General features: G+C 43.4%; 1 protein-coding gene and 1 long non-coding RNA gene across 8 annotated transcripts in view; one reads left to right on the forward strand and one right to left on the reverse strand.

Annotated features, from left to right (window-relative positions):
• Positions 1-25,676, reverse strand: part of ZNF608 (zinc finger protein 608) — a 111,191-nt gene that overhangs the window by 53,346 nt on the left and 32,169 nt on the right. For 5 of the 7 annotated variants that reach the window (XM_077911456.1, XM_077911461.1, XM_077911457.1 and 2 more), the window contains one exon: positions 3,798-4,053. In XM_077911456.1, the coding sequence (XP_077767582.1) occupies positions 3,798-4,053 (256 nt within the window). Of the gene's footprint in view, positions 1-3,797; positions 4,054-18,726; positions 18,836-18,874; positions 18,963-25,676 lie in introns of those variants that run through there. The other 2 variants (XM_077911459.1, XM_077911462.1) reach the window with 2 other exon arrangements.
• On the forward strand, positions 18,998-21,282 carry LOC144322013 (uncharacterized). Its single transcript, XR_013387575.1, has 2 exons — positions 18,998-19,151; positions 20,732-21,282. It is a non-coding gene; the product is annotated as an uncharacterized LOC144322013 (long non-coding RNA).

Consider the following 25,676-nt stretch of genomic DNA (forward strand, 5'->3'; position numbering starts at 1 on the left):
AGTAAATGACAGATGTTGACAATGAAGTACAGGCACAGCTGAACCAAGTATGTTCTGGGATAGGGAAGGGGGAGAAAAGCCCACTAAGAAGTATGATTTAATAATAATCCAAAGGAAAATCTATTCATACGAGCTAAAAAGCCAAGTTCAACATGTACGTATTTACACACTCTGCTGTACACATCATGTTTTTTCCGGTTTTACCTCCCTTACCCCCACCCCCACCCCCAAAAGAGTAAATTTCCAAACAAATAACTATACAAAGGCATGTGTGTCCCTAATGTCAGGAATGAAAAGCTAAGGAAATTCTTTCCAACATCTGAGAGTAATTTTGTGCAATACGTCACTGCTCCTATGCAACTCACCTTACAGAAGAGAGATCAGAGTAGGATAACTAAACATCCAAATGCAGTAATAGTTTTTCTCTCCTATTAAGCACGCTCTGAAACCCACTAATTATTTCCAGAGGGAACTTCTCTTGTAACGCATTACTCCTGAGGACAGTCTGATCCTCAGGCAACCAGGACTCCACGTCCTGGCAGCGACACTAAGGGGAAAGTCCATGACTGTAAGAACCCTCCCCACATGAGGATTCCACGCACAAGAAGCAATCAGAATTTAATGCGGATTTCATATTGCAGCCCTGCTGTTGCCAACTACCTTCCAAAAAAAAAAAAAAAAATCACAAGAAGACTCCATATTCCCCCAAAGACTGCAAACATACCAGCTCCTGAAATTTCTAGGGTCTAATACAAACACACACACACACACACACACACACACCTACGAATACACATAACAAATTCAGTTTGTGAAAAATGCTGTCAGGTATACAAATAATCTCAAAATGAAAATACCAGGGAAGAGATTTCTTTTTTCAACTCCATCTCCAAGGCCATTAGTCACAGGCAACTGGCCCTTTCCCGAGCCCTCAACAAGGAGCCTGTCATTAGCATGAACCCATAGTAGAAAACCACGGTGGCTTCACTTCCCCTCTGCTTCTTTCCAAACTCGGCCCTTTTAGCTCTGCCAAATAACTAGCTCCAAATGTGTTTGTTCTCTCTCTTTGTCTCTCTTTGTCTTTTCCCCAAAGAGAAAAATTAATGGTCAAGTGGGTTTAATTTTTAAATTGGTACAAGAGCCTGAAACACACTGTACTGGGGGGAAAAAACCAAATGGAATGCTCTTGAGAATGGCTGCACATTAAACACACATTTTAGGACCCAGGCCTTCACAAAGGCAGGTTCTCAGATACTGTGGAGGTTGGAAGCTTAGTTTATGCAGCAAGAATAACTCTATTAAGAGCCTGGGCTCCTTCGTGTCACCACACTCAATATCCACACATTCCAAATACTGGAAAATGTGAGGCAGTAAAAAAGAAGGCTGGCACTACAGGAGGTTCCACTCCTGTGTCTGAAAAGCGCCGAAAGCCATCAGTGTGATACAGGAGGATAGGGGACACCTGAGGGTAGGGGACACACCCATGGCCAGAGGGATCACAGCACATGGGAGTAGGGTGCATGGACTTGGGAGACGGGTGACTCAGAGAACACGGTGCTACTGGTGAGGCTGTGCATGCTGCATGCATCGCAACCAAACAGAAATAATGAAAGATTGTAATAGTAACCCTGATAATACCACAGAGCTCTTTAACCATTTGCCCAGAGTTAACTAGAGTATCTGAATACATTTTTTTCCCCGAGGAACTCCGTCTTTCATTAGCAGCTCAGGTTCAAGTCAAAACCAAGCAGACTTCCAAGTGAATCAAAAAAATAACCCAAGACTTGCAGGCGTTCCAGAAAGTTTGTAGCTAATTTTACAACATCTGCCACCCAGTGAGGTCACACTGCAGGAACTCGGTCCTGTCCCACACAGGAATAAATAAAATCATGACCAGCAATAAACCGACAGGCGCTAAGTCATAGCTGAGAAGTAAGCGCAAGGCGCCACTTTAGACAAATGAGCAAGTGATTCAAGTACAAGAAAATCTTTCTTTCTAGTTTATGGAAATTCAATCTTAGCCTTTCCCAATCTTTTTGTGTCTGAATAATCGGTACCCTAAGCTAATTGGCTACAACCTTATAAATGTCTTGATTCTTCGCAGACACCATTAGCTACCACTTCTGCTCTCAGGGAAAATCTGAGAAGGCCAAGGGTGTACAACCCAAGGAGAGGCACTAGAACGAAAGCTTGCTCCCCACATGGGACTCACCCCTGGCACTGGACAGCTTCTAAACAGACAAGTGAGAGAGGAAAATGTGAATTCTAGCTCCTCCTCCACCGACTCCTCCCAATCTGGCTGCAGAGCACTGTTCAAAGTACAGAGAGGGTGCCCACCCTACCTCCCCCCAAACACCAGCCATTCGTAAAGCCAAAAGCCAATGGGAACCACTACTTTCAGTTGAGCACACAAAAGATCTCTGCCTATCTCTTCCAGCTTTCGTTCACCTTCTCCGGTTCCTTCTTCTATAGTGATTTTTCCTTACTGATGCTACCCACAAAATTTGGTATCCAATTACAAAATCTATCCCTCAACAGTATAGTTAACGCAATACACAGAATTCGAAGATTCTCCCACGATTTTCTGCTTTTCTACCTTGAGATGGGGTGCGCTGCTTTCCTCCTTCTGATAATTACTGAGACACCTGTCATCTGATTTTCATTCTTTTTTTTTTTTTTTTAATATATTTTACTTTCCCTCCCGTGAGTTTCAGCCCTTGGTTTCTCACCTTGATACAGAAGGACCTAAACAGTGATTCTGAGTCTCAGATTTCTAGTTAAACTCCTTCTTGCCCTCACTCCTCTCCCAGCTGGCTAAGATACCGACACAGGTCATCTCCCTTGTCCTTGACCAACATAGCTTGGAGGGAAAGAAAGGGTTGCCCCTCTGTTCTTCACTTTCCTTTGTTTGCCTGGGGCACATTTCTTCCTCACCTTTTCTATTCCTCTCATTCCACCAATGGAGCAATGCAGCGCTCCCCTTGGTATTTTAGTTTTTAATTACCTGTGGGCCTCTACGGTCAGTGACATTGGCCATCGGAAACACAATGGGCCTGGTGACCGTGTGCTAGATGTTGCCAGCCAGCGTTCAGATCTACGGTAGGGATGGCATAAGCCACATTTATATTTCTAACGGCAGTGACAGATGAATCCTAACCCATTTCTCTTGTGATGACCGGATTACCCTTGGCAGGTGGCCTGCTGAGCTAAGGGGCAGGGAAGGTGGCTAGGTCTCCAGTCACAGGAGAGAAATGACTGGTGCAGCTGGGGTTTGAGCCTCTGATCTTGGGCTTTGTTCGCTCCATGCACCAATCAGCCACAGCTACATCACGGCCTCGGCCCTCGCCAAATGCAAGAACCCGAGCTCAATTCAGCAGGTAAATTCAAGCCTCAACGACACAGGTCAAGACAAACAAAACCACCAAGTCCGGACAGACAGATCGGCTGGCACATCAAGGAGAAAGTGAACTTGAGAGCAGTCTGTCTTCCTAATTTCCATGATCCCTTCTGGGGGGAAGAGAAGGAAAAGCCTCACCCTGCTTCCCAGACTTTCCCTGCTAGCATTTAAAGCGCAGACCACTTCCAGGGACACCTCCTCCATCCTGAATGGGGAAGCAGCCATGAACATGAACAAAGACGGGGGAATGCGGTCATTTCAACAGAAATCCAGACAGTTGAAAAACCCCTTTTCTTCCTCTCTGAGGACCACAAGACAAAGGCCCCTCACCGGGGGACGTAAATAAATACATCACGGGGAAGAGGGCATGGGGAGAGAGAGAAAAGTGAATTGTATTTACCTTCTTCTGTTTCATGCCACACGATCCCTTCCAAATTCACACTGGTCCCAGGTTCACAGGGCCCGAGACACTCTGGCTCTGTCAGTACTCCAACTTCACATGTATTCACACCCACCGAACGAGTCCGAACCAAAAGCTGCTCAACCGGTGCTGCAATATTGGATGAAGACGGGGAAAAGTAGGAGGGCAGAATCTGAGGCGCGAGGCTGCTGGAAATCGGCGGCGGTGGTGCTGGCACTGTAAACAGGGGGTCAACCTGAAAGACAGACAGGCTTACTGCAGTGGCGCTGTATTCTCGGAGCGGTTTCCAACGCAGTCTGTTTACATCCCTTCTAGAATACATCACCATTCCAAATTCTATTTGCAATTATCATACGCTTCGAGTGTTTGCACGGTGCCAAAAGAGAAAGCAGGATAGCAACGACCATCTGACTCCCCCCACCCCCACCCCACGCCAAACAAGACAACCACCGGGGCTCTTGTGTTCCGACTTAGAGGTGGGACCCCCACGTCCTAGACTCGCCAGTGGACAACTGGTTAGCCTCAGTCTCCGTGAATGAAACATGCTCTGCAAAATTAAGGCTATTTCCCCGCCTGTGATGGAATCACACTTTTCAAAAGCTACAATATTCTCCAAAGGAGAAACCCCAATAAACACCGCAGATGCATCATTTTGGACAGTTAAGCACAGGAAATGGACTAATATTGTTTTCAAAGTACTTTATAAACCATAATGAATTAAATCACTGCGAAAATACATTAACTTACTCTGCTGCATATATAAAATACATAAACTTGATTATACACACTCAAACACATAAACTGGATATTATTAGCATGTATTAAGCATCAACTCCTAATTAAGTTCTCTACTGCAAAGTTTAGCAGAATTCATATAAATGGGGAAATAAACCCGTGTGCCCAGCATCAACAGAACCGGAGTTTCTCCAATGCAGGCATCCTTTTGTGGTTCGACTTGGAAAGATCCCCGATGAATCTGATCGAGTCCTGGGATTCGTCCCTCTAAATCCCAGGAAATGGAAACGACAGCCAAGATAAGAGTTTACAGTGCAACGGTTTATCTCCTTTGCAGCCCTGTCCTACTGAGCAGGGAAGGAGATCTTCACCACAAAAACCTTCAGTAGCCTGGCCATGATGAAACCAAAGGCTATGCAGGTACTCAGTAGGTAAATCACCAACCAACCCATTCGTTCATCAGACCTGTTTTAACCATTGTTAGAACTGTCACAGAATAATCATGGCCCTGCTGATAGGTGGTCAAATGTGGAAGAGCCAAAGGCAAAGCCCACGGCACCATGATGCCACATTCCCTAGATCCTCCTGTTATACACAGATACCTACACGGGATGGTATGCTCTATCAGCTGAGCCAACAAGTCATATGTGTAAAAAAGGACACCCAGAAGGATTTTCTGGTAAGATGCCATCTGAGTCTGTGGTTCATCTATTCCCAATTAACCTTTATGAGAAACCAACACGTGGCTGCAGATATACTATTACATAGTCTTCATTGTTTAAACACACACACACACACAAAGAGTGTATTTCAAGAGAAGTTACATGAGGAAGTGTGCTCCCGGTTAAACAGCTGAAGCAGTCATCTGTGTGGGCTCCTTGTTCATATGACTGCAGGAACTATTTCTACAGTTTGCCTTTCCCTAAAATGATAAACTGACGTTCACTTGCCTGACTGATCCAAGACGCAAGAGAACAGCCCTTCACCCATCTGCATGGTAAAGAAACTTAATTTCCTGCTCTCAGAGCTGCCATAAAACTTCTTTTGCTGCACGCTTTTTATTGTTCTGCATTCTTGATCACAGAGCCCAAGAAAGAAAAGCATTTAACGGCCCCAAACCCCAGATCCGGTGATTTATGCTTTCGCGTAAATAAAGCTTCATGTGGATCAAAGTTCACACTGATATTTCCTATTTTAAAACTGGGCTGACAAATGAAGAAAGCGGTTCTAACGGAGGAAATCTAAGGGGGAGGGGGGCGGACCCGATGCTATCTTGTAGTCTTTACTACAACTGAAAGATTGTGCAAGATTAGAACCGTTTTCCAGAATTAAAAAAAAAAAAAAAAAGTCAAGGAAAATTATAAACCAGCTCCTATATAGTCTTTTTTTTTTTTGCATGTTTGCCAACAACTTCTTAATGTGTATAGTTAGCTGTAAATTGGCTATAATTGGTTGCTACATATATAAACTGAAAAGACAAAATGGAACAATATGCTCAAAATACTCTTTATATCACTTGATCGACAGCCTACATTAATTCCAAGAGAACAAACACAGCTTCAGTTGGATAAACAAGAAAATGGGATGAAATAAAAGGAGGTAAGGTGCCCAAGAGGCCATTAATTCTCCGATTTGGAAGGCAAAGCCTATAATAAGGCAAAGCCTACAAAACAAAGTTATTAGGACAGGGTGTTGGACACTGGGATTTTGGCCTCAACTCTGACACTAATTAGCTGGTGACTTTGGGGAGTCACTTAACCTCTGCTGAACACCACTTTCCTCAACTGGAAAATGTATCCTCCAGCCTTCTACTGATGACAAATCCTATCACAATACAACTTCTGGACTAAATCTCTATTTCAATATAACTATAGTTATGCATGTTGTATACATACAGATACACATACACACACACACACACACACACACACACACACACACAACCATACTCTTTGGGATATTTAAGAGAATCCAAATATCAAACCTCTAAAGAATCTAGAAGGCTTGGAGAGAAAGGCCATAGTATCCTAGGCCTACCAGCAAGTTAACTGAGTTTATTTCCAACCACGCAATCCAAATGTAATGGTAAAAGCCTGGCTGACAGAATTTATAAAGGAGACCTTGGAGCCCTGTCCCCACCAGCAGCATGTCTTAAAACAAGAAGCTAAGTTTCAGAGGGTTTGACCCTCTGAACTAACCACAGACAGTCCCTCAATGCGATAACAGGCTAAAACTCTTTAACTCGATAGGAAAACTCAAAAGGCAATACAGTTAAGACGTTCAACTCTTTGACCTACACCATGAACTTCTGGTTCTTTCCACAACACCGGCTTCCTCAAGATAGCTCACAAGCAGCCGTTCCTTTTGATACCAGATCATCACTACCAGTGAGAGAAAAAAGGAGAACTTTCCTCCCTTGTTTTTTCAGAATTTGGAGTATGGTCTACTGGGAGCCCCTCGTCCCCAGAGGTCACCAACCACAGAGGATGGTAGGGAATTACAGCTCTCCCAGAGGTGTTTTATTTGGTAGGCATGCTACTTCCAAAAACATGATTTTTTGCCAACACAAAAAATGAGGGGAAAGTCTGGATGTGTACTATCTCTTAAAATAATAATTAGAGAATGTGCTGGGCTGGGCCCACATTCCTGGTGGCATCAACCGTCAGGGCTCGGCTTCCCTTTGGCCTCACGATGATGTGCCCGGTGGCAGGCAGCTGACTCTGCATGTCCAGCCTTTCTCTGAGACAATCACAAAATGTTCTACGTAGAGGACCACCTAGCCCAAACTCCTCATCCTAGAAACGTGGCCCATGTTTGCACGAGGGCAATAAGCTAGCTCTGATGGCAACCTAAGTGAGCAGAAGGAAGCCGCATTCTAGAAGCAGAAACGTGACAGAAGGGAGTTCAAAATACACGCCCTGGGAGCCATAAGTGAGGTGGCAGGAAGATAATAGTGCCACTACTTCTTTCTGCCAGCTAATGCACCCCTACAGAAGGTTTCAGTTCTCTTGTGAATCTTCTGGTGCCCAACACAAAGCCACATGCACCATATGCAAAGCAGGACCTGGAGGCATTTTCAGTAGTGTTTTTACCTCCTGCAAAAGATCAACTCCACTGCACCCTGACTTCCCGGTCACTGATCCCTAGACTCAACCGTGACTTCTTCAACCGATGAGGTGCGTTAACACACACCGTAGCAAAAGGACTCCCTCCAAGTGGCACACACTTGTACTTGCTGGTGGTGGATCTCAGGCAGTGATGGGTTCAAATCCTGATCTCCCCGCTATTTGCTGTGGGGCCCCCTAAGCATGCTACTCTGAGGCTCAATGCCCGGGTCTAAGATATGGGAGTAAGACTAACGGTTACCCCCAAGGGGTCACAGTGAAGACTCAGTGAGGTAATTCATCCAAAATGAAGGCTCAAAAAATGCCTAGCTTAGTCAATGCTGGCTTTGAAAAAGTTAAAAAAAAAAAAAAAAAGTCGCTGGTCTGATATTACAGTTCTCTAACCCTGCATGCAACCTTACAAAGCTCCTTTTTATATCCTACTATATTTAACATAAATCTATAATCCCCTCCAAATGCATGGTTAAGTGCGGTTAAAGTGTGTTAAAAGTATAAGAAAAAGGGCTTAACCCTGAGAAGCTCTGCCCCAGGGAAATACTGCTCCTTTCATACATGGGCATCTGGCAACAGCTGACCCAGCTTCATCCCTCCAACCCACTCCTACTTTTACAGCAGATCCTGATGAATCCTATACCTCTATAAAATCTCCTTCTCCTAATCTCTACTTGTACCTTTTTTTTATGCACTGCTGCTCCCCCCAAAAGTCACCTCTGAGTTGCCTCAACTTGATCACACAGCCACCCAAGAAATAGTAACAACACCCCTGCTGTGTGCCAGGCACTGTGCAGCCTGCTGGTGAAACAAGAGCAGGCCAAACCCAAGGCCTCCAGGCCTTCCTGCCTCATCGGCAAGACTGTGGAGCTAATCAAATAATCCTACAAATGCAGCCAAATTATGCAGCAGAACCACATCCCAGGAGCGATCCATCAGGCCTGAGTGCAAAACACAGTATGTAGTGAAGGAAAATGCGGCAGGCATCAGTCTTCAACACTGGAATCCCAGCACTACCTTCAGCTACCCAACCTTTGGGTGAATCACCTGATCCATCTGAGGCTCAATGGCTTCCTCTGTAAAATGGAAATAAGGAGATCCTACAAACACCCCAGAGCTCAGTTCCCGGTACAGCACTCAACAAACGAGAGCTACTGCCATTGCCAATATTATTATTGTTATTACAAATATACTTGAGACCCGAACTAAAAACCAATAGGTGGTTTGGCCCTCCACAGCCAAATACCAGGATGTGCTACATTTCAAGGCAATTCAGGGGAGGCGATTACGAATACCCTTGGGGAGAGGGGGGCAGAGACCACTAAAATAGTACTAATTGGATATTCCATGCAAAAAAAAAAAAAAAAAATCAGTGGGGAATTATTAGTCTAAGACTACTAACATCTAGAAGAAAAGACCGTAATAGAAAACTAGCCAGTTTTAGCAACGGTTCCTTTGTCAAAGCTCCTTTCTGTCATCTTGATGGGACACTGATGTGACCTATTACACCCCCCCACCCAAAAAAAAAAGAGAAGCAGGAAAGCAGCCATCTCCAGTGGGGGGCGGGGGGAGGGGACCCATAAGTCTAACAGCTGCTGGTGGCAGCCTGTCAAACTGAGGAAAGTTAATGTCAAGAACAGACGCGCGGCAGTCTCTCACTGTTATTTTTGCATGATTATTCCCAGGTGTTGGTGCACGCTGAGCAGTAGCCTGGCTATTTATCACTCGAGAGAGCCTAAGAGCATGGGAGTGGGGGAGTGGGGGAGGTAGAGAGAGGCGGGAAAGGAAAGGTTATTTACACAGATAGCGGCACTTAGTGTGTGTGATCAGAGGGCTGCGGGAGGGGGGATCTGCGGAGAGATTCTGGCAATATTTTCTCAGTTCACCTTATTTCAAGGGCTTTCCTGAGCGCTGAGGAGCAAGGCAGGCTCCAGGGCCAAGAGCACTGGTGGCAGCAGCTCTGCTTCGCTCCAGCACTGGCTGTGTCACTACTGAGAGTGACAGGCAAAGAGGAAGGGTGGCCAGGGCGGGGCTGGGGGCGCTAGGTGGGCACCCCTGCACCCCTCGGATCCAGCAGGGAGGCGGTAGGGCCAGGAAGAGGGAGAAGGGCGGGCCAGGGATGGGCAAGCCTCCCTGGAAGATGTCCCCCCACGCCCTGGGGCAAGCTGGAGCCCGACAGGGGACCTGGGGTTTCTTACAAATCTTGCAAAAGTCTCCACCACCGAGCTCATCTGGCCATTCATTAACCCCTCAATCCTGCGGATCCTCAGATCAACACCAAACGGAGTGGTGATGGTACCTGTAATTCACTCAGTATTTTTACCTTCTTGTGAGCACGCTGGGGCACGATTATTTAATGCTCACATTTTCTCCAAATCACAGTATTTGGCTGTTTTACGAGATTGCCCACAGTCACCTCTTTCATTTAAAACACATTAGACCTGGGACGCCTGGGTGGCTCAGTGATCTGCCTTTGGCTTAGGACGTGATCCTAGGGTCCCGGGATCAAGTCCCACATCGGGCTCCCCACATGGAGCCTGCTTCTCCCTCTGCCTTTGTCTCTGCCTCTCTCTCTGTGTGTCTCTCATGAATAAATAAAATATAAAAAAATAAAAATAAAAAGATAAAATGCATTAGACAGAGACTGCCCTTCACATAGGGGAAGTCACAGCTATAGCTATTTGGAGGTGACCACCGCCACCATCTCTCACTTTGCATTTTAACCACCCATGCTACCCAACATCGCTGCTGCTTCACGTAGCAAAGCAAGGGGAGCTTAAGAAACCCTTCGGGAACAGATCTTTTCCCCAAAAAGGACCACCAAGGATGAATTCCCATCCCTGATAGGGAAACTTGAACATATAGGGGTCGCTTGCTCCGAATTCTGGCCTTCCTAAATGTGGTAGAGACTTTTCCTTTCGGAACCACCATCAGGACAATTTACTCAAGGCCAAATCTCTCTGATTTCAAAGTCTTTGGGCTTTCCTGTAAAAGTACGAGCAGGGACAGCCACGGTTTAACCCCTATTACCTAGGAGGGGTTATACTGTATGCTCTTCTGGTCCATCCAGAAGACTGAGACTGAGAAGGCAAGTATTTACAGATGAGGAAAAGGAAATCTTGGAAAAGTAAGTAACTGTAAAGGGTCACTCGGGGTTGGTGGCTGAGTCAGAACTTGAACCCACAGCAAGGCAAGAGGAAAAGCAAACTCCTCAAAATATAAAATACAACAACACAAGATGGAAAGAAGCCTTTCTCCCAAGGTAATTTCACATCCTTCTCTGTATGTCAGAAGCCACAAACCTGAATCACCTTTCACTGCCCATAGGTCAGAACAGTGCCTCTCGGGGGGATCTAGGCAAACCCTTCCAGAAAACTCGCTGAACCCGAAGCTCGGGTTTGGCGTGGTTATTATTTTAAATCATCCAGTTCTAAAAGCTACAACTACATACAACGGCTGGGCATTGTACTATTACTTTCATTTTCTCATTTCCAGCTATGACGACCAGAGGCTGCCCAAAATAAAAGGCCACAAGCTTACCTGCTAAAAGCAGCTTTTAAAAAGCCTTAGCCGCAGACCTGGGAGGGTCTGCCCGGGGGACTGACCGAGGCTCTGGCCCCGAGACAGCTGCTTCCATTTCCCACCATGCCAAAATCATAGAATGCCAATCCAGGGGCTCTACAGGGTGCTGCCTGGGTGGGAGACGGCACCAGGAGGAGGTCACTGTATGTCACCCCAGAAGGAGCCCTATGCTCAGATCCCAAAGCACACACACACAAAGGCCAGCAACACGTACAAAGTAGACTTTAAACAACAGCAGGTATTTTTACCTTCATTCTCTAGGCATTGGCAGTTTTCAAAGCAAAACAGAAGGTACCGGGGTACATAAAAATAGAGTATAATTAAGCTACTCAATTCAGTGTCTTAAATTTGTTTTTGTTTTGAAGCCAAATAGAATTCTCCCCCAGGAGGCCCTCAACTGTATAGAGTTCCGGCAGAGGGGCACCAGGGCAGGTGCAGAGGACACAAGGACTCCATCCTGGAGGACTGACTCTACCAGACCACATCCGTTGTCACACGCTTAACTTCCTTTGTGTTCTCAGCAAAAAACCCGTCCTACTGCTGAGCCACAGATTCTTCTGCTGTCTCAAAAGTGCCGCGAACATGTTCCACTGCTCACAGAGGAGCACTAAGTGACCAGGGTTTTTACATCTTGTCCATAGGGTTCTCTGATTTCCTCTCATCCTGCCCATTTCCAAAGTTACTTAAACCACAATAATCAGCCACAAAGGAAGGAGACCTTCATAAAAGTACTTTTAAAAAGTCTATCTTCCTTTGTTAATTCTTTTCACAAGTTCCTTGACTTTGTAGAAAGCTGAATTCCTGAAAATGTCCACACAAATCCCATTTACATCCATTAGACGCGGCTCCCAATCCCCTAGGAATGAAAAAAACCAGCTCGGTGATAAAACTCTGGATTTTTAGCTCTGCATTTTGCTTAACATGGGTGTAGCTAACAGTACTAAGCAAATCAGTTTCAAAAACACCTGAATAATGAATATCTGAGCAGATACTACTGGCCAGCCTTCCAGTACCCATCTCTGCATGATCCTTATTTCTCCTTAAAAATTAGGGAAAGGTCCTAGGATTTTCATTCTACTTGACACAGGCTTAAATTTAAGAGGAAAAAAAGGGGGGGGGGGTTAAAAAACAAAACAGAAAAAGGAAAGAAAGGCCCATTTGGAAAAAATTACATTATTCCTCTTCTGAACTAACACCAATTCTTTTCTTGCCCCTCTGTTAGGAAATCTCACCTACAATCTGCTACAGAGAATATTTTCAGTTAAAATTCTAGAGATTTGAGCTGCAAATGCAACACATGCTCATCACAACGAATTCAGTCGTAAGGAAGCACCTGAGTCGCACTGTAGAGGTGAGATCTAAGATGGTGCCTTAGCAGGGGTCAAAAACCTGCTTCTGCAAAGCATGGTACGTCAGCCCTAGAAGGGGACAATTCTAACTCCCTGCCCAGGATACCATCTGGGTACCATTCACTCTCCACTCTGCAAAATCTAAACTCTGCTCACTTCAATTCATCCCATGTCTGAGAGGCACAGTGTGAACATCTTGACTCCCTTTCCTCCGTGCCTCCCAAATGCTGTTCCAAAATACTGATCAATTTCAATAAATGAATGAAAGCTTTGAAATTTTAATTTCATACTGAATCAAAATAAATGGCTCCTGAAAGCTCTCTATGCTTTACCACGGAGACAGAGTGGTGAGAGAGAGAGAATCACAGAGCTCCTCCAATCATCTATACACAGGCTCTCAAGGACACCTCAGAGACTTTCATATTCACTCTTATTAGGTCTCTATAGAAAGGCAAGGGTATATTTTCTCATCTGAAGTCTTAAGAGATAAGTTACTTCTCAGCAGCCAAACTAGAGGCTGTCGGCTATCCCAAGGAGGGCTGCTGGGGCCTCTACCAAGCTCTGTACCCAAACTACAACTTTTGAAAGTTTCTTCTCACAAAGCCCCACAGAGAAAGAGCTGTTCACAGGACCAGAATTTTGTTTTCCCTCCTGAGAACAAAGATTCTAGAAGCCAACAGGTCACTCTTTAGGGAGACCCTTTCTTCTAATGGTTCTAATGGTTTCTTATGCATTTCCATCCAGAAATGTTATCCACATAAAAATATGCAGCTCAGAGGGGGGATCAGTTTTATTTGACAGCCTTCTGCATGAAATTTTAACATGAACATGTATGACATTTCTAATTTTTTAAAAACTAACCTTTTAACAAAAAGTTGTTAAGCCCTTCTACTGTAGGATAGAAGTAAGCAACTGCCAATGCAGAGGAGAGACAGCATATAATTAAGGCTATTATTTCACGTCCTTGGGCAGAGGTGCTGAGATCAACAAGTCAAGGGTGGCATAAGGATCTAGTTTGTGTGACAGGAAGACCATGCATAGAACCCATATCATCCCCTTTACAAAGGCTGCTGCTTAAACCCACCTCCTTCCCAGGGAAGTCATTCCTTCATCTGACAAATGTGTTGCCAGGTAACCACCATGTACCTAGCAAGGCCACAGGAGCCCTGGAGGGACACCAACGCCACAGGGGGCACCAGCAGCAAGTGGGCAGGGCTGAGGTGGCATACTGAGGCAGCCCCACAGGATGGGGTGGGGTGTGTGGAAGATGAGTCTTAAGAAAGTGCACGGGGGCAGTAACCTGGGTGGATCGCTGCCTTCGACTCAGGTTGTGATCCTGGGGTCCCAGGATGGAATCCTGCATCAGGCTCCCTCCAGGGAGCCTGCTTCTCCCTCTGCCTGTATCTCTGCCCCTCTCTGTGTGTCTCAAATGAATAAATAAATAAAATCTTAAAAAAAAAAAAAAAAAAAAAAACAGTGGAGGATGGATCCTGGGGAGAGGACAGGGAACAAGGGCAGAGCTGGGCCATGCTAGTCACCACCCAGGGGTTTTTAAGGGGTTTGAAACACAGAGGGTCAGAGTGAAAGCAGGGGAAAAAGCAGGCAGCTCATGGTGACCCTGGATCAGGCTAATAACTTAGGGGTAATTGCGGAGTTGGCAGCCAGTCCTAAAGACATAAAGTAGGGACATGAGTGGGCCAGATTGTTCCTCTGGTCAAAAGCACATGGGACACGGTACAGGGAACAGAGTAGAGGGGAACCTGAGAAAGGAGTGCAGTTAAGAAGCCATGCCAGTGGTCCAAGGTGGTGGCAGTGGTGAGGAGGGCAGGGGAGGACAGGCAGTGCTCCACAGGGTTGGAAGCAGGATGCTAAGATCAGAGTGGTGGGAGGGGGAGGGTATGGTGTCCAACACCGGGACCAGTCCAGAGAAGTCCATGCCCACTCCTGAGGGGCTGGCCCGTGCCCTACCCCCATCCCTCCTAGAGGAGCAGGACTGCTAGCTTTTTAAAGAGTGGTGACTCTTTTCTCTTTTTTTTTAAGATTTTTATTTCCTTATTTGAGAGAGAGCAGAAACTGGGGGAGGGGCAGAGGAAGAAGCAGGCTCCCCACTGAGCAGGGAGGCTGATGTGGGGCTCAATCTCAGCACCCCGGCATCATGACCTGAGCCAAAGGCAGGTGCTTAACCGACTCAGCCACCCAGGTGTCCTAAGGGCTAGTGTTAATGGAGCCCTTAATTTCAGCTTCACAGCAACTGGCAGCCACACTATCTATGGCTCCAACACCTCCTTGTAACCTTCTGTTTCAATCCAGCTGAAGACACTGTGAAAATTAATAAAGGGAGGCCCACTCAAAAGATGGGAAATTCAGCAAGGGACAGAGGAGTGTTCTCATGCCCTGTCACTTGTCATCAACTGCAGACCTAACAAGAAGAGAGGACCTTGCAGGTAGATACTACTTCACTACCCTAGAAGGAAGAAAGGCTTTCCTCCTGCCCCAGCAACAGCCCAGCCAATGAGAACCAGTCATGGCTCAGCCAATGAGAAGGCCTCATATTTCTAGCTCCCAGTTTACTACAATAGACTCAGTTTATAAGAGCCTTCCCACTTCCCTCTGTCTTCCATAAAAGAACTCACTCCTTTATTCTCCAGGGTTAGCTATTATTTTAGCTGTAACCTGCCTGTCCCATATTGCAATTCTCTGCTATTCTCAAAGAATTCCATTTTTGCTGGTAAAATAAGTGGCAGTTTTATTTTTAAGGTTAACATAAAAATGTATTGTGAGCAACTATATACCAACAAATTAGGCAATTCGGGAGAAATGGATGCATTCCTCAAAACCTACAAATTACCAGGGGATCCCTGGGTTGCTCAGCGGTTTAGCGCCTGCCTTTGGCCCAGGGCGCGATCTTGGAGTCCTGGGATCGAGTCCCACATAGGGCTCCCCGCGTGGAGCCTGCTTCTCCCTCCTCCTGTGTCTCTGCCTCTCTCTCTCTGTCTCTCTCTATATATATGTCTATCATAAAATAAATAAATAAATCTTAAAAAAAAAAAACCTACAAATTATCAAAATTTAAACAGGAAGAAATAGAAAACCTGAACAGGCCAATAACCAGCGAGGAAATTGAAGCAGTCATCAAAAGCCTCCTAAGAAACAAAAGTTCAGGGCCAGATGGCTTCCCATGGGAATTCTCCCCAACAGTTAAAGAAGAAATAATACCTATTCTACTAAAGTTGTTTCAAAGGATAGAAATGGAAGGAATACTGCCAAACTCGTTCTATGAGGCCAGCATGACCTTGATCCCAAAACCAGACAAAGACACCACCTAAAGGGAGAATTACAGACCAATATCCCTGATGAACATGGATGCAAAAATTCTCACCAAGATACTAACAAATAAGATCCAACAGCACATTAAGAGGATTATTCACTACGACCAAGTGGGATTTATTCCCAGGATGCAAGAGTGGTTCAACATTCGTTAAACAATCAACGTGATAGATCACATTGACAAAAGACAAGACAAGACCCATATGATCCTCTCAATAGATGCAGAGAAAGCATTTGACAAAATAAAGCATCCATTACTGATTAAAACTCTTCAAAGTGTAGGGATAGAGGGAACATATCTCAATATCATAAATGCCATCTCTGAAAAGTCCTCAGCGAGTATCATTCTCAATGGGGGAAAAACTAAGAATCTTTCCCCTAAGGTCAGGAACACAACAGGGATGACCACTCTCACTGCTATTGTTCAATATAGTACTATTTATGTCCTTTCCCTTTCTCTTCCAACTCTTGGTACCATATTAAAAATATGTTCTCTCCTTCCCTATGTTTCTACCCCCAGCTACATATCACATTTTCCCCAATGCAAACACCATCCCTTTTTGAAGCAAGGAGCCTTTGCAGAGGAAGTGTATCTAGGGCATTTCACCCTGCCTGGGCCATCAGTCCACAATCTGCACAAGGATCACAAATGAAGGTGGGTGGGTCAAACAATGCCAGCTAATCCATTTTAGTTATTTCCTCTTTAGAGTAGAAAAGGAAAGGGCTAATGAGGGAGTAGGAGAGAGGTCACCCTATCTTAGCATTCATATTTCCAGAATACGTAATCTTACATGTGTCTTATTTCAGAACAGATTTTAGATGACTGTAACAAATTATGAAGGCCAATTTTACAGTAATTGATCCAAACTCCTATCTATCAGATAATACCTGCTCTAAATCTTGGTCATATAAAACCTTGAGATGTCAGGTCCGAAATAAATGGATGACCGCAACTTTTAAAGTTGACTCTATAACCTGACCAAGATTTCTTAAACAATGAATTAGACATTTTATAAAATGGTAGCCTTCCTCCTCCCCCCAAAAAAGGGCAAAAAACTGGGGACATAGTCCAGATACTAATACCAAACCCTGTGGGCAAAGAGCCTCTCATATTTATATTAAAATGTGTATTTCTATTATCCTCCCCCTCAATATTACAGTAATTTCCAGTTAGTCCATAAACACCTGCAGACAATGTTAGCATGAGACTAAGCTAAATTTAAGTTAATTTGAATCATGATGTAAATCATCAGTCAAGAAGAACTGGTATCTTCTTAAAATTAAAGAATGCATACTTATATTTGCCATAATCGTAATACACTTCATAAAACTTACATATACATATATATATATATACACAATACTTTTTTTAAAGAAAGTTATTATTTAAAGATGGCAAAAAAAACCTTTAAATTATTCCAATTATCTTTATCTTTAATATTACCATCCAGCCCTTACACATGAACACGTATTTTACACATCAAAACCATATTCAATCTTTCAATAGCTTTTTTTCAGATTTTACAGCTACATCAGAAACTCCAATATGGCTGCTTTATGTATCAAAACTAAATGAAGAACCCATTTACATCACTGAAAGACTATCCTCTCTAAGTTAATCGTGAATATCTTTCCATGGTTTATTGAAATCAAATAACCATAACCCAAACAACTTATATTTATATTGCTTTCTTTAATAAAAAAGGGAGGGAAGGGGTAATTGCCTTCAACTAGGAATCAATTTCAGAAGCCTAAATATCTTTATTTTTCAATGCTAATCAATGAACAGGATTCACTGACAACAGTACTTATTTTAATTACAGGCCAAAAATTTACTAGGGAACAGGAGTGTTCATGTCAGAGCCACTCCCAGGCAGTTAAATGTAGGACCCAGAATTGAGGACACAATTTAGAAACAAAATGGGAGAAAACAGTTTCATACATGTAAAAATGCCAAACTATTATAGAGAAGGCGTATCTGTCAAGCATTTAACTAACAATTTTAAGTAACTTTAAGAATAACTCTGAAGCGGGATCCCTGGGTGGCGCAGCGGTTTGGCGCCTGCCTTTGGCCCAGGGCGTGATCCTGGAGACCCAGGATCGAATCCCACATCGGGCTCCCGGTGCATGGAGCCTGCTTCTCCCTCTGCCTGTGTCTCTGCCTCTCTCTCTCTCTGTAACTATCATAAATAAAAATTAAAAAAAAAAAAAGAATAACTCTGAAGCACTTGGAATTCTTATCAAACTTCTGGATTCCAGGGGGTGAGCTAAGAGAAATTTGTTTCAGGTAGCTTTGATGTTAAGTGCATTCTCTTGCATTCTTACATTCTAGAGCCCCAGAGAAACAATTTATTAACAAAACCCTTACTCCCAATCTTGGCCTATACATAGTTTTATTCTGAATACAAGTTAGACATTTTGATAAAATATTTAACTTTGTCACACCTTAAAATTATACAGACATCTCTTAAATGCAATGTGACTTTACACTCTGTAAAGAGAATTCTATTTGTAAAAATCAAATAATTATGATATAACTACTTCTTGGAATCTAGTATTTGACCTAAAAAAAATAATAAGTGAAGATGGATTAACTAATGTTAGCAAAAAGACTCTCAGGGGCTCTGGAGTAACACAGCCCAGGGATATGCAAAAGTATAGAAGGAGAACAGCAAAACGAGCTTGGCAGTTATTTAGTTGCCTTTTTTTTTTTTTTTTCCAGATAAAGTTACCGCAAGGACACACGATTTTCTAATAGGATAAAGGCCAAGGCTCAGCAGAGGCTCCAAGTCAGCCTACCATGTGCGTGCAATGTGCAACCTGGTTGCATTTCTGCAGTGATCAGACCTCTGGGCAGATGGGGTACTCTGGGTGTGTCTGTGGCAAGCTAAGTATCCCCATATGGGCAGTGAAGGAGAGCGACAGACATGATTTCTGTGGCTGTTACCTCTTTCTCTTGTAATACCTTCTTGCCTTCTCTTGCCCTTCTATGCAGCAGAGTCATACCTCATGCCTGGGTTCAGTACATACTATGATTGAACAATTAGTACAATCTCACAATTCTAGATGGCTGACCCCAGCTATGTCACAATCTGAGTCCAAGCCCATATTCTGAGAACTTTCTCCCCTGTGGCATCTTCTCTTCTTCTCCCCGAGAGGTATGGCCCTAAGAGGCAAAACTGCGCCCTGCCACCCATACCTGTGCATCTTCCCCGTGAGAGCAGGTAATCTTTCTCTGCCTATCATTCTCCAAATGCCTTGTTAGAGGAACAAAAAATTCTCTTTCACATGGTTAGAAAGTCTAATATTTTGTCAAACAGAAATGAAAAATAAACCTAATCTAAGCTGTCACAGAATCATGAAATGCCTCTGGCAGTTCTATCAAAGTACGTAGACATGTACGGACTCTTTGAAGAAATGAAACTGCAGTTTATCAAGTGTGATTTATAAGCAACACTGATGTAGCTGGTAGATAACACTGCTGTCTAATCATCAGTAGTCAGACAACAGCCATGTGAACACATCAATTATGGGCCACTGCCAAAAGCCCTTGAGATCTTGGAGATTAACAGCCAATCCTCTGTTTTACAAGCTCACATCAAAAAGAATATTAATAAGAGGAGGGGCGATGTGAAAGCTTGTCAGAGTAATTCAGCCACTAAAACAAGGCATTTTTTTCCTCTCTCCTCTCTGTTGAATTGGCCCAAGGAACAAGCTGGCATCAGCTACAAAGTGCGACGCTGCCAATTTCTTGGAAAATGTTTTTCACTAACATATGGGAACTTGTAAGGGTCTGCAAAACTGCTATTTGGTGAAGAAAGACAGGCAAGCCTTCTCTGTGTCCCTTTTTTAATGCTGAAATGAAATTCGTGGGATCATTATTGACTTATTCCTAAATTAATATGCAGGGTAGAAAGTAGAAACACCAACTAGCTTTTGCTCTACCCTCAAAATAAAGGAATGTTGGTAAACCTCCCATATGTAGGATACTTCCACCATCTACCAAGATGCAATTCACTGTAAGAAACGACAAGTGCCAACCTACACATTCACGGGTTCTCTCAAATGAACACGGTTCTTCCCAAAGCAGGACCAAAAAAAAAAAAAAAAAAAAATCAAAATGTGTGGTCTCTTAACTCTGAGGATTTAAATGTCTTCTTGCCAGCCATCTCAGGAAGACAGATATAAATCCCACCGATATTTCTGCAATTAGCATCAAACCAGCTCTGCCTACCCAGACACCAAAAGCATTTGGAAAAATATATGCCACGGGCATAGCATTTATTTCTGTTATATCAGTATTTAACATACGCACCAGTGAGGATGGCTGTATTTTTGTAAATGATCAAATTAAACCAAACAGCTGGCAGCTCACAGTTTCGTGGGGTTCCAGCAGGCTCCCTAATATGCGAACATGAGCCACATGACAAAATGCATGGCCTGGGTTTCCCTTTGCCACTGAGAAATCGCCTTGCTATTTTTATTTGTAGAACACTCTGCATTCACCAAGTGTTTCCCTAATATTTCAATTGTTGTTCATCATTTCAAAATCAGCATGGCGTAGTGGGAAACGCATTAGGGGAGGAAAAAGAAGCATGGGGTTTCTGTGGCTTCTCAGTAGTCAAGCTGTTTGGCCCCTAACGAAGTCATTTAATTCAAGGGCTTGCTGACAAGCAACTGTTAAATCTGACTCTTTACCCAGGGTTCAAACACTTGGTGGAGTCTGAGACACCATGTAATTATAGAAGCAAAGGTTTGTGTGTTTATACACACCGCTGCGCTTTCTTTTTTTTCCTTCCCCCAGGAGAGAGAGCTCATAGATGCTCAATAAAACTGTAACCCAAAATAGACTTAAGAAGCACTGAGTAACTGTGAGTAAAGTCAGCGGCAGGAGCAACACTTCCCTTTTCATTATACTGCACACTACACACGTCCGCTCAAGTGTATCAGTTACCAGCCTGACTTTCTTCACCTGTTCCAGTTACATGCTCTCTAACAACCTTGAAGACCATCATCAAAATCAACCGGAAACAGCTTCAGAACTACTTAAGCATCATTTAAGCTGTTACTGAATTCAACAAACATTCCTGGGGCACCTGGATGCTGGTGGTTGTCCAAAGATGAATAATTATTGTTTGCATTTTTGACACTAGAAAGGATAGAGCCGGGATGCCTGAGATGGTTAAGCATCTGCCTTCGGCTCAAGTCATGATCTTCGGGTCCTGGGATGGAGCCTTGAGTCTGGCTCCCTGCTCGGCGGGGAGTCTGCGTCTCCCTCTGCCTCTCCCCTGCCCCACCCCCTCCCAATCGTTCTCTCTCCCTCAAGTGAATAAATAAAGCCTTAAAAAAAAAAAATAGAGGATAGAGCCTTCTGAGTAAATAATTTATCTGGGAAAGTTAGTTGGGGGAGGAGGTCTCAAAAAGAAACTATTCCTAGGCTTTGTTGACACTGTACTGGAAACTCCAAAAGATGCTGAGTTCTCACTAATGAGCATCACCATCAACATCTTATAATATATCTGATTACAAGATTTCTCATCTCATCACTTTTCCAGCAAAGGCTCTCTTGCCATCAGAAAAGCACACAACTTGGTGGGCACTAGAACCACAGGGGGGCCCTGGCCATGTAACACAGCAACATTGGAAACTCACTTGGGTGAAAAAGACTCTCACAATAAACATGTGTAGTTTCAATCTCTTAAATGTATAGTGGCAAGTGTATTTTTTTGAAAAATGTCTTCTAATAACACGTTGAGTTTAAATGGCCAACTTCAAGGTAAAAATCAAACCACTGCTCCATTTAACAAGCTATGACTATTAATGACCTATCATTGTAATCAATGATTATACACCAGAGCTGTCCAAGTGGGCCGTCCTCCAATTTCTTATACAAATCTCACCAAAGATAAAGGGGCCAAATTCATCCCTGAGTTCCCAAGATTTTATTACACTCCAAACTCCTGGGCTGGCCTTTGTTTTTGTTTTTTTTTTCCCAAATTAGATTGTTAACTTGGTTTAAACAATTTCCCATGGTCACACCTAAACTCTAAGCTATAATTGGCATTTCTCTCTTACTTGAATAATGACCTTTTTTTTTTTCCTTAAGAGTAGCCTTCCATTTTAGCCCTGAGGGTTTTGTGGCTGACAAAAAAATCGTCAAAAATCAGCCAGCAAACAGGATGTCACTGCAATCTGTTATTCTGACACAGTACAACCCTTCTGGGTAAAGTATCTTTATTCTTTAAAATTCAACAGACATGCTCTACCAGACCCAGGAAACCAGGTGCAATATAACTGACTTTACAGATGATGGTGCTTTAAAGAATTAAAAATGCCACATGAATGTGAGATATGAAAAGATCCAGATAATTCCCATCAATGGTTTTGCCTGTGATCTCTACATGGAAAAAAGACAAAAGATATGAACCCAGTGGAGCCAGCCTTGAGGCCCTCCTGCAATCCTATGAAAAGCAGATCCAGCTCAGCAAACATTAACTGAGCATTCCCTACAATCAGGCACAGTGCTGGGTGCTGGGTGCTGCAGAGATCAGAGTTAGTAAGATGGCATCCATCGCCTCAAAGGTCTCAGGTGGGCCGGGGGGAAACATACACGCAGACACAACAGCAACAGACCAGGCTCAAGTCAGAGACACGGACGGGGTGTCCAGTGCAACAGGAGTGGGAGACATGACAATTCTCTTTGGAACTCAAAGGATACTCAGAACACATGGTCCAAGAAGAAACCAAGGCTCAAGGATAGGGATATAGTGACATTTACCCAGGATCATAAAAGAAGTCAAAGCCATTGCATCAAGTGGGACCTAGTCTCCCAATTATTCCCATTCCAGAGCTTCTCCCAGGGATCATGACCCAGGCAGCAATCAGAGTAAAGACACCCCCCATCACCAAATCCCACCCCCCACCCCCAAATACTGCAGAGAACACTCTACCTGAAGACCACATGTGGCCACCACCAACAGGATTTATTGGCTGTGCTCTGCTGAGTAAGAGGGCAAGATAGCAAACTGGCAATTTTCTAAAGCTCAGCTGACCAGAAGAGATGACCCCCATAGATCAGACCTACAGCAGTAATACAACTGCAGGCTTTACCCACTCCCAAACATTTCCTCTGGCCTGCGTGGCAATTACCTACATGCTACTAAACCAAAGTGGCTAACTAAGCAAAACCATGGTTCATCTTGACTGCTTAAGCAGCACGCTGTGCAGGTTGTCTCCGGGAGCCCTAGGAGGACTCAAGGAAACACTGGAGAAGGTATTTATTTACCTGGCTGTGAATATTCCCAGGGCCAGTGCTGCAAATCCTTAGTCCTTTCTCCTCCACCTCCCCTTTGACCAAGTACACTAATTAACCACCTGTAAAACACTTATTGAAGTTATATTTAAAGCAATAGTGTGAGGATTTTTTTTATAAAGAACCAAACAACAACAACAAACAAACCCCAGAAACAGGAAATTCCAATAACCATTCCTAACATTTGCTTTTGAGGAAAAAAAAAAAAATGACAACTTCCAGTAAGCTATCTGAAGCTTTTTCTAAATGCACACAAAGCAGCCTCCCTGTAGAGCTAGAGAGTCAGAACAGACATACGGGACCTGGAACTGTGTGTTTGGGGAAAGGAAAAAAATTAAGCACTCTTCAAGTGATTCAGATGCACAGCTCTGATTAAGGAACAATCATTTAAATGAAAGGTTCAAGGATTCTGGGTATTTGATCAAACATTATTTATGTTTTATTATTTATTACAGAGGATTAATAAACACTATTTATTATAAAAGCCAATATGACCCCAGAAGCCAATCAGATAAAAATCATATTCACCTTCCAGTTGAAGACTATAAAGATAGACAACTACGACCAAAGCAATACAAAAAAAATTTTTAATCATCTCAGAGAAAAAAAAAAAGGTCCTCTTACACTGACACAAAACCCAGAAGCCACATGAGGAAATGACTAATAAACCTGATGACAAAATTTAAGATACTACAGAGGCAAAAGAAAAAAAAAAAAAAAAAACTAGCAATAAACAGAATCAGGGGGAAGAATCTGCAAGCACAGGAGAAAATTGGAAAAAAATGTTTAAAAAGAAAAGTGTATTTAACTAATATACATTGAATTACTTTAAATAATAAAAAATGGCCAACGACTCCCAAGAAAATGAGTCAGAGGTTATAAATTGCCAATATGGAGGAAAATAGATACAATGGCTTGTAAACATGAAAAGGGGAATTTACAATAAAGGGTCACCATCAGATTAGCACAAATTAAAGTCAAATAATTATAATTCACAGTACCCATTAATTTGTAGAAACACAAGCACTTCGTGTCCCATTGTTGGTGGGAATGCAAGTCATGCCATCAAGGCGGAGATAAATTTTGAAATTTATGTGTTCAGGGATGATCACTAGAGCACTGTGTAACTGAAAAAGGCTGTAAACACCTACATGCTGTTAGTAGAGAATCAGCCATATAAATTACGGAACCAAAGGTAGAAAGCAAAGACAGGACATATCCCAAGATATCCAGTTATACAAAAGAGTAAAGTGCATATTCGTTTCTTTAGCATGCTCGGATCTGTATAAGGAGACAAGAAATATAAATATATATGCTTGAACATATGGAGACTATTTCAGGAAAAGACACACAAAACTGTTCAAAGTAGCTGGCTCTGGGGAGCAGGTCTAATGGAGGGTGGGGGAGGGAACCTACTTTCCATTACATAATATTTTAGTACATTTTAAACTTTTATAGACTCATGTACTGCTTTCTTAATTTAAAAAGAAAACTTGACTAAAAGACATTTTAATAAATGCAACTAGTGTCAAGGTTCTAGACCCATCTCCCACAACAGAGGCATGGTAAAAACCCAGCGGGGATGTGAGAGGTATCCACTGGGGCACAAGAAAAAAAGATGAGAATTTCTATTTATACTCTTACCTCATCATTTTAGAATTTCATTGTTTATAATTTTAGTAATGATCGGCTATATTAATACAATGCCACATGGTTGGGGGGGCACTGTGTGTGCGTGTGCATGCACACAACTGGAGACACCTGGAAACATTCGCTCTGGGGAAAATAATGGTCCCTTTTTAATGAGGAAGCTGCGGAAGGTACCATTGTCTACTCTCTAGGGAAAAAAAAAACAAAAAAACAAAAAAACCCTTAATATTCATGATCTTGCTTGAGGAACAGAGGCAGTAATCAAGCTTAGGGTAGGTTCTCAAACTCTGAGATCCTTCTATAATATACCTCACAGTGCAGCACCCCCTCACATACAAAAAGCCCCATCGCTCCCCTTCTCTGAGTCTTAGTTGGTTCCTCATGGCTCCCTGGAGCCTGACCTCAGGCTTCTTCTTGAACTCCATCTCTGAGCAAGCTTCTCTCTCCTTCATTCAGCTCCAGCCACCTTGGAGTCTTCCTGAACCACCACACACACACACACACACACACACACACACACACACACCCTCTCCCCTCCAGGGCTTATGCACAGGCAGTTCCCAAGTCCCTAGAAAGTTCTCTCCCCAGGGGATCAAATGGCTCCTCCTCACTATCAGGTCCCTATTCAAACACAAAAGAATAAAAACTCTCCTTTCCCACCATCCTTCTCTACCACGTCCTCCCTCTTGAAGCACCTAACACCTCCGGAAACATTTATCCAGAATAAACTAGGATATAAGCTTTATGAAAGCAGAAACTTTGCTCACTACTATATCTCCAGGACCCA

The sequence above is a fragment of the Canis aureus genome, chromosome 10 (assembly GCF_053574225.1).
Source record: "Canis aureus isolate CA01 chromosome 10, VMU_Caureus_v.1.0, whole genome shotgun sequence".
Lineage (NCBI taxonomy): Eukaryota > Metazoa > Chordata > Mammalia > Carnivora > Canidae > Canis > Canis aureus.